Genomic DNA, 10172 nt, shown 5'->3' on the forward strand with positions numbered 1-10172 from the left:
CTGTACTGGCTGTGCATGGGACTGTTCTGTACTAAGTGCAGGACTCTGCACTTCTCCTTATTGAACATCATGAGATTTTGTTTGGTCCAATCCTTCAATTTGTCTAGGTGTCTCTGAATCCTAGCCCTACACTCCAGCATATCTATTACTCCCCTCAGCTTGGTGCCATCTGAAAATTTGCTGAGGGTGCACTCAATCTCATCTTTCAGGTCACTGATGAAGACACTGAACAAAACTGGCCCCAGGACTGACCCCTGGGACACTCCACTTGATACCAGCTGTCAACTAGACATACAGCCATTGATTACTACCCTGTAGGCCTGATGATCCAGTTAGTTTTCTATCCATTCATTCAACCCGTACTTCCTTAGCAGACTTAGGCCTGCCTTGTTATATCAAGGCACTGTGTACACAAAATAGGCTGTGTTAAACTTCAAGTTATATATTTTTTCTACAACATTTGATGTTCGTTTTTTCTGGATTTTGAAATCCAGTCAATGGACCCATTACAGGGTTTATGTTCCCAAGTGCAAAATTGTGATCCTTCAAACATCTGTTCAACTTCTACCTGATGCTGTAGGTGCTTGTAATGTGTTCAGCATTCAAGTTTGCCAGGTGCTGAAACTTCTGGGCAGAAGCATCTTAGCCTTGACAGCATTGAGCAGTTTGATACCTATTTAATTCTTGAACGTGTCTATCTATAGCATAGTATTTCTCTGCATAATGGACTTAGTATTCTGACTATGCCTACCAGCTCAGACTCTATATGGAACACAGGGTTGGAGATAGCTTTCAGTGTTCTCACTCAGAACGTGAGAGACATGGTTTCAATTTTTTCCTCTCCCTAAAAGGTTCCCTAAACCCATATCTGCCACCTCCCATGAGAGTGTACTACTTACTATAAGTAATACAGTATAGGCAGGTGGGGGCACTCAGTCTGTCCTATTGATACTGTTCCACTGTATAAGGAATCTCTACAGTCATTAGGATGGTATATAAGGTGTGGGCACAAGAAAAAGCACAGATAGGACTGTCTAAATTTAGTGGTTTGAGTACCTCCCTGGGAGGCAAAATCCAGGTTCCAGTCCCTGTTCAAACAAAAACAGTAATTGGATAAAATATTTAGCTATTTACTTGAGTAGGTACTGGAACCCTGGTCTCCTTTTGGAAGAGTGTCCTAACTACAAGTCTAAATAAAATGATCATACTCACTTTTTCTGACCCAATGGCTGTTAGTTTATGGAAAATGAAACTGCATCAATAAGGGACCACCTATAGTGCTGGTGGTCCTGGCACTCTCCTAGGAGGTCAGTGATATGAATTTGAGTCCCCTTAGCCAGAGGAAAAATGTAACCTGGGTCTTTGTGACAGACTCCTGCCCGGTGCTACTGCTGCAGCATCACAGGCATGTCCTGCAGCTAGCTACGTCACACCTCACCCCTCAGCTTCCACAACTGGATGTTCAGATGATGATGCTGTACTCACCTGGAGATGCTCCAGTAGTTTCTTGTGGGATGGATGTGACTGCAGTATCATGTCTTTTGTGGGGCTCCTCCTCCTCTACACCCTACCCCTTTCCACTAAGGTGATATTTGCTGTTGTTGGGACGTCAGAGGTGGTCACCACGTGACACATCCCACAGTGTTAGGCTGAGGCTGCTGTCCTTTAGGGGTCCTCTTCCCTTGCTTATGCTAATGTAGGGCTCAGAAATAATGTTAACCGAACTGATCAGACAAACTGAAAATGGCTTGGCCTAGAAAAACAGGCAGTGGGCTGGTGCCTCACTCCCCTAAGCCTCTTCCCCTTTCTTAGGGTTGCAAGCTACTTTGGACCCTATGTCCCCTCACTCTTCTCATCAGGCCTCTCTGGCTTCCAGGAAGGTGCCCTCTCTAGGCGGACCTTCCTAGTGTAGAAGCCAGGTATGGCTTTGCCTCAGGATATGAGGCCTGTGCTCCCTCCCAGCCACCTGCAGGCAAATCTGCAGGTTTATCTGGTGGATGCATGTGGTGTGGGCATGGCTTTGGGAAGCCTTTCCCTGGTTACCCCCTGTGGGTGGTCCCTGGGAACCTGTAACCAGAATGGCTGAGCTAAGGTCCTCATGCAGGTGTTCTCAGATGAGGGTTCAGTCCCTGCTGTGCTGCCACTTGGATCCAGCTCAGTGGTTCCTGCTGCAGGTCTTGGCTGTGGCATCTCCCTGTCGTAGCTGGTGGGCACTGGGGTCCCAGCTTCCCCTCTTGCCTGCCCCAGACAGATGCAGCTGGCTCCTTAACTGCCGCTTGGGGTGCAACCAGCTGGCTATCCCCTGTGGGACACCTGATCTGCACTTCCTCACTTTCCCTGCTGTGGGGAGAGTGTTCTGGGCTTCTCTGGGGGTGAGAACAGCTGGGGCTGTCTCTAGTCCCTCTGCTGCTGTTCCCCTGCCCCCATCTGCCACGCACCTTTGGCTCATTGCCCAGGGGCTCCAGGCCAATCAGAAGCACACTTCCAGCCGGTGCAGTGCTGCCGTGGCCGCATGGGGTCCATGCATCTGTGCTGCGGGCAGGTAACATGGGTGGGGGGCTGTTACAGTCTCCCAGATCCAGGGTAAGTACCTTACCTACTGTGGCACCACCCCTTTTTTCTTTTGCCATTTTTTAAAAGAATAGACTTGACCTTCTCATGGAGCTTTGCAGAGGGGTAGGTAGGATTCAAGAAAAACCTCAGACCTCACAGTCCCTTTTAGTTGAGGTGGCTGTCTGCTTAGCATGCAGGCTGTTTTATATCCCATTCTGGGACACCTAATTCTTCCCCTAGAGAACTAAGGTGCTTAATGCAAGGCTGTGGCTATCACCACGGCCTCATCTCCACATTACACTTAAGGCATGATTAACCAGTTAATCGTGCCTTAAATTGTGAGCCAGCTACACATTCAATCAATTAATCATAAAACAAGGAAGAAGCCACAGTTATTCCACAAAACAATATGTATTAACTTTGTGGCTTGTTTTTATCATGCCATTAACTGAATGTGTGGCCAGGTGCTCAGGTGGCTGCGAGACCCATCAGCTGACAGGGCTCCTGACCACCACGGTGCACAACTTGCTGCAAGCCCCACAGCTGACAAGGCTTGCAGTGGGGTCGGTCTTCCATGTGCTGCCCTGGCTGTGAACCCCATCAACTTACCAGGCTCACAGTGTGGGGCAGCGCGTGGAATACTGCCACCCTGTGAACCTTGTCAGCTGACAGGACTGACAGTGGGGGTACTGCATAAAATGTTGTCCCCACTATGAGACCTGTCAGCTGTGGGGCTTGTGGCAGCAGGAGCTGGGTGCTAGGGGAGCCTGGGATCTCAATCCTGGGCTCCACCTGCACTGGCAATAAAATGTGATTGGATCTGATGCTGGATCCCACAATCACGACTCCTGCCATGCACTATTCGGATTCTGCATCAGATCCTATCACATCTTTACCTGAACATCTAGAGGGGCCCTATAGAAACAGGCACTTAGAATAGGTGTTGCAATCCTCAGCCGTTCAGCATGTAAAACCACTTATGAATCTAGTCCTTTGTCTTCAGTGTGTTAATAAATTATGGCTCTTGTGTGAAAGAGGCATTGTGCTTACACAAAGCAAAATGACCCTGGTCCATCCTAGGGACATACATAATGGTACTTGCAACATCTTTCAAAAGGGGCCTTTCTACTACATTTCCCAAACACTACTGGTATTATCCGTTCTGCTTAACTCAGGATCAGACTCAACACAGACCTCCTGCTGTATCAGTAGTAGCAGTCCCTCATGCAGCTAAACATTTTTGCTGCTTTCTGGGGCAGAAAGGAAAAATGCATCTATACTGCATTTTCAGAAGTATAATTAGCTTGCAAGAGATGTGTTAGAGTAGTGTACTAGTTTGTATTAATACTATTTTAGAAATATTCTTGAAATTCTTTGAAATAAGTGTGAAACTGAAATTTTTTTTCTCAAGAACATTTTAGTAATTTGAATTTTGATTTAAGCATCTATTTTTTGCATCATAACTACTGGCTACAAATTTACTTTCCCTTCATAACATTCCTAAATTTAATTCTGCATAAATAACGCAGAAAAGTAAAGTGTTTAACAAAAAAAGTTTATTACCAAAATACAATATTAAAGTCAATACATGACAAACTCCTGTAAAGCAAAATAAATTATTCTAACATTGTACAGTATTTCAGAAGGTAGTTAAAGTAGTACTACAGACTTTGCTTCATAGTTCCAAACAGATAATCTGTTCTATCAGGAACACAATCCTAGAGAGCTTAAGGCATGCAGCTTAATGTGCTGGATAATTTTATAAAATGCAAGTCTTCCTATTTTAATAAGATACAGTGTCAGAATTAACTGCAATTTTTACATGTCAGTTTTCTAAAAGTGTTTATACTTTGGCTATAAAAGCAGTGCCATAGTGTTATAATACCTTTTCTTAAAAAAATACATGTACCCCGTCCATGAATAACACAAATGTAAATTTCTATTAAATATATCTTATTCAATATTACTTTGAGCACCCACTGTATAATTTATTTTAATGATTAAATAAGTGCTTCTGAAAGAGGAGAATACAATAACTCCATCTGAATTCCACTCTTCTTCTGAGCCAGGTTAAAGCGGAAACATTATATATCCCCAGCTATTTCACCAGTACAGACATATTTGAAGAAAAGTTTTCTTTCTAGTAGAATTGTAGGCATCTAGAACCATAGCTGAAAGTTATAGTCCATATCATTGAATAAAACCTGCTTAGAGCAGAGTTGAATGAAAATCAAGCATGTAGCACTGCAGATTTGAATGTCTGCTGGAGTCTTGTGACAGCAGATCCTCAAATATTTTTAAATCCTAAAAGAACAGGGAGACTGAAATGCCATAACCATAAAAAGTGCTTTAAATTTCCCCCCATTCCCCGACAAACTATAAAACATGCAACCAAACAAACCACACAATTCCCAAAGAAGGTATCTTGACTAAAAAGCTGGCTTTCAGGAACTGATCCTAAAATCACTTCACATACAGAACTTCCATTAAAGTCAATGGGAATTTTGAATGCGACTTGACAGCAGCATAGGGCAATGAATAAGAAATTTCTCCCTATGAAGATTGTTTATTTTCTGTAGACTAGAAATAATTATTTCTTGGCATCTCTAGTATTTCCCTTCATCAGTTTTTAGGCGGCTCCACATTCTACTGCTATAGAACATAAGGTTAACTAAAGATACCGATAACAAAATGGTGAAGAACGTGCTGAAAATAGATGTACCATGGGCACTAGTCCCATTAACAATGTTGGTTCTTGATGCATTGTATTTTAACATGGTGCACGCACACATACATAGAAAGTCTAATTTAGATTAAAAAAAAAAGTTTACTGGCTTTGTTATTCTGGGCTCACTGCCATCTTTCAGTTGATGTCTCAAAAGTTCTTCACTTATTTCCATTACTGTAACAACTTAAAATACATGATCCCTTATGGAAAAATTAATTTAACAGTAGTTTCCATGAGTCTAAAATGGTAATTTAAAGTTCATATTACTATGGATTCTTTGGTAGTTTAAAATTTACCAGCTTTTCAAATGACTAATAAACTGGATCTCTAAAAGGAGCTTAGATGTTGAACACACAAAACCAGAAATTACAGGGCTTAAGTATACTCAAATACTGTACAACCCTAATGGCTTAGGGTAATACCAGTACCCAAATTAAATGTTTTCTACCTTGGATTGAAATTGTTCATTATAATAATAATGAATCATGTCTTTAAAATGTCAAAATTAGACTTGTATGAATATCAACATTTCCTTTTGATTGAAAAATGTAAAGAATATAAATTGTTTTACATTTTTATTTTAAAAGATACAAATATATTATGTTTAGTCGCTGGATAGATCAAACCTACAATGTAATGGGCTTTATGACATTATAACTTGACCAGTTTTTAGAGAAACATTTGTTCTTTTGTAACCTAATGTATAACCAAATTCTAGGGATATTTAAAAAAGATAGACAAAGTTCAAGAAACTTAAACCCATTTTTAAAGATCACCAGTATACTTGAAACCTTATTTTTGAAGTATTATTTTATCCTGCCTTTTCACCAAGGCTGCTCCTTAAAAGTATTAAGAAAATATTAAAAAACCCTACTAATATTTTTGTTTGACCAACTTCACAGTCCGTAACGGAAGTCAGAAAAATAGCACCACAAAGGCTATATACTGCACGTGCAACACTTTTTTCAGAAATGATGTAGAAATAGGTAATAAATATAAAGACACTATTTTCTGATTAACTTTTTAAAAAATAATGTATAAACCTTTTTCAAACAATGAGCCATTAAAACATGGGTAACTGCATTCACATTCAAGAAATGGGATGTGCTTAATGCAAATGCAGTTTTGAAGCTACCCTTAAAATGAGAATGCAGTGTTCCAAACCAGACTATTTCAAGAGCTTGCTAAAAGGCTTTTTAAGAATACGTTGCAATTCCTTTTGGTAGTAGGTCTATATTTAAAACCATTTTAGTGGCCAGCTTCATAAATAATCTTGACAGAGCTGCCAAGCAATTTTCCTACATCCTGTAACTCCAAATTGATAAACAAACTGATGCAGGTTACTGACACTACATGAAAAGATGACGATTATAATTTTAGAAGTAGAAGAATTTTTAAAAAGAGAGGGATTTCTAAGGATTTAAAAAAAATATAGTAAACAGCTTCCCTTTGTAAATCCATATCATGTGCATCAGTAAAATGTATGAACCACCATATTTTTATTTTAGTATAGTGGGAGAAGCAATTTCCCCAAATTAGATCAATTCTACTTAAAGATATTTGCCATATAATTTTTGTATTTAATATATTTTGAAAAGATTACCTCAACTCTGAGTGAATTATTTCTACAAGCAAAATCATAAGGCCAGATTTTTACCGTTATGTAGGGTCCTAAAGATAGCTACCTATTGGTATTTTCAAAAGCATGTAGGCACTTTGGACAGTCCCACTATACACTTGCATACATCTTTAGGTATCTATACAACTTTAAAAATGTGGCTGTTTGTCAGTTACATTTTCACTGATTACCTGTTCCCATCCAAAGAAGGTGGTTGTGCTCATTACAGGCTGAAAACAAACTACTAGTTAAGCGGCAACTTACATATCATGATCTACTTACTTTTAGAAGTCTTACTGAATATTTAAAGAAAGCTATTAAAGAACAATGGATCATGTTTACATATTAACTCAATGCACCTAACAAAAGACATTAGATACTGAATTAGCAACTGGACTGTCAAATAAGTAGCAAAGATGTCTACTGCTTTCAGGCTGCTCAGTTTCTGCTACTTTGAATCAACACCTTTATTAGTCACAGAGGGATACCATCCAGCAGTGTTTATTAAAAAAAAGGGAGTTGAGTTGGGGAGAGTAGTCATAAAAAACTGATCAAGAGAAACTTCCCCAATACACTTATTTACCTGTCAGAGTTGAGCAGGAAACTTCAGGAGAACACTACTATATAAACTGTATCTGGCCTACTGCCAACTACAGGCAAGCAAAAAAAAATCTGTCTGAAAGAAGTTTGACACCTTGTTAATGCTTGCAGAGCAAAAAAGCCTTTTGAATTGAGCCAATACCTTGTTTAGCTCCTACTTTGATACACAATGGACTAGCACCAGGCATTGAGAAATCCACACTCTTGGCACCACAGGGAAGAAGTGATTAAGTGGATCATTCCCATGGTTTCCTTAAAATAGGGTATTTAATATTTTTAGTTAAATCATGAGTTCCCAGATAAACTATGTTCTCTTACTGTATCAACCATTCAACTTGAGAAATTGGTAAATTTTACTTCTCTTTAGCAAATATCGCAGGCAATGTTAACAAAGATAGGGCAAAAAAGCACGTTAGAAAGTCCTTCTCTGTTCTAGGTAAGAGCTTCATCTAGTTTGTGATCCGAGTTGTGTTGTGGTCTTTATTTAAAATGATGTTTATTATTTCACCTTCATGTTCTTTCATATGATCCAACAGATTTTCTTTGTTGGTAGATTCAAACCCACAGATACAACAGCAGAAGAGTAGAACACAGTATTCTGTACCAAGATGGGACACACTGGAGTTCTTTTCTAGGTTGCATGAGGTATTCATTGTTGGGTTAGGTTTTTGATTTTCATCAGAACCTGCAATTTCATTAGTAGTCTGGTGAATGGTCTCTGAAAATGCCATCAGGTTGTCTGAACTCCCTAGAATATGTACTGCATTTTCCTCAGTGCCTTCCAATAAAGCTTTTCCTGGGAATTGCCCTTGAAACCTAAAACAAGAAAAACACAACAATTAAATATTTTTCCTTTTAGTTTCCAGACTGGAATTTATTTGGGGTCAATGATGGAAGCTATGAACATTCTAGATTGAATACTGTAGTTTGTATGGAGCTACATTACCTGCCACTTTGTGAAATGGCATCATTAATAGCTTTGTTCACTTGTTCATAATTGTAATTTTGGTCACTCGCATGTTTCCACATATGGGACTTCAGGGAAGGAGGATGACTACACACATATCCACAAAGAGAACACCTGAAAAAATAAGGTAAAAAAGAAGGCATTTAGAAGTGAAATCCAACAATTTAAATATTTTATGTGAATTTCTAAGATAATCCAAAACAAAATAATGCATCTGTGCAATAATTCCTTTGCTCCCCCAAAACTGATATCAGAAAAACTCCTTTCTGTTTCATTTGGGGAAAATAACAACACCATAATTTCAGGCCATTATAATGCACAATAATTTGCATTTTTATAACTTGGCCATATAATGTTGCTGAAGAATGAAACTGTGCATGGAACATCATAGCCTCTGAGGAACTTTTAAACAAAACCTAAATTAATAACAGCTAAAAAAAAGAAGCCCATAATCAGTTTGGCTACTTTGAAAAAGTTATTTAAAGACATAAAATGCATTCTCAGATCACTGTAGGAACATACTTCTTCAGTATGTAGGAACATACCGTTCCACTTCTATTTTATATGCAAAATACACTGCAAGATGTGTTATGAAATACTTGTTCATCAGTTCTGGGATATTTTTAGGAAAACACAAAACAAACAGTTTGAAAGAACACGTTTTGCAAGTTTGCCACTTTGGGTGTACAATAATTTATTTCCCTGTTAAGTTTAATTTGTGTTCCTAATAGTTAACTGATTAAAGACCATACTATATGCATCCATAGTTACATCTTACAAGAACAAGAAAGTGAAGTAAATGAAAAACGCTGGCAAGTTAAGGAAGAACAGAATTTGTAAGAAAAGACAACTTGTTGCTATTTCTTTCACTCAACTTCCTTACTGATCAACCCTTCCTCTGCAAGCTAGTTACAAGTTCAGAAGTTCCTGCTATAAAAACCAATCGGATTGTTCAAAACATCTTGAAAAAAAATCTCATTTAATCAATCTCAAATACCTTTTTTGAAAAATATACGTAGAAACCATTATATTTCTATAAAACATATTGGCTTAATCCCAATGAAATATTCTTGGACTTTTTTTTTATAAGTTTTGTAGTTAAAATAGTTTTAAGGATGTAAATTTATCAACTGTTGCCTCTACAAGAGATACAAGATTGTGGCGCATATTGCTGGGGAGTTGTGAGGCATGGGGGTTATAGGGTAGGTCAAGCCCTGAGTTATCTGGCAGCATGCTGAATTGAATTGTGATCATAATAATGGGCAGGTTTACATTCTGTCAGAATTCCCACACTGAATAATCACAGTTTTGGTTCAGCTACCATCTAGTTCAGGTTATACCCGTCATCATTCAGCAAGCGCCATACTTTCCTGTCCAAATAGTGTAATGTCTTGCCATGTAACATTTTGATGGATTTGTTAAAAGAGCTGCCACAAGACTTAAAGAGCTGTAGTTTTCAGAACAAAAACTATTTGCTAGGAATACGATAGATGAAAACACAACAGAAGTCCTATATGATGCTGATATTGCACACTACTAATTCAGTGAGTTTTGTCACTGACTTTAGGTCCAAATGGAGAATAATGATCTTGCAGTTAAATGAATAAAGAAAACTTTATATTCTCTTCCACTGTACACAACAAATTTTGCAATGCTTTAAGAAGGCTTAGTATACTCTACACATGCAGGTGTAATAAGGTAATCCT

At 38.7% G+C, this 10172-nt stretch overlaps 1 protein-coding gene across 2 annotated transcripts in view; it reads right to left on the reverse strand.

Moving 5' to 3' along the window:
* Window positions 1-4087: 4087 nt before the first annotated feature.
* Window positions 4088-10172, reverse strand: part of ZNF507 (zinc finger protein 507) — a 48259-nt gene continuing 42174 nt past the window's right edge. For both annotated transcript variants that reach the window (XM_019505623.1, XM_019505622.1), the window contains 2 exons: window positions 8446-8580; window positions 4088-8315 (listed from right to left, as the gene is read on the reverse strand). In XM_019505623.1, coding sequence (XP_019361168.1) covers window positions 7949-8315; window positions 8446-8580 — 502 coding nt within the window. In that variant the 3' untranslated portion in view covers window positions 4088-7948. The remainder of the gene's footprint in view (window positions 8316-8445; window positions 8581-10172) is intronic.

This window comes from Gavialis gangeticus, unplaced genomic scaffold (genome assembly GCF_001723915.1).
Source record: "Gavialis gangeticus isolate Ggan-Ray unplaced genomic scaffold, GavGan_comp1, whole genome shotgun sequence".
In the NCBI taxonomy this organism is placed as follows: domain Eukaryota; kingdom Metazoa; phylum Chordata; order Crocodylia; family Gavialidae; genus Gavialis; species Gavialis gangeticus.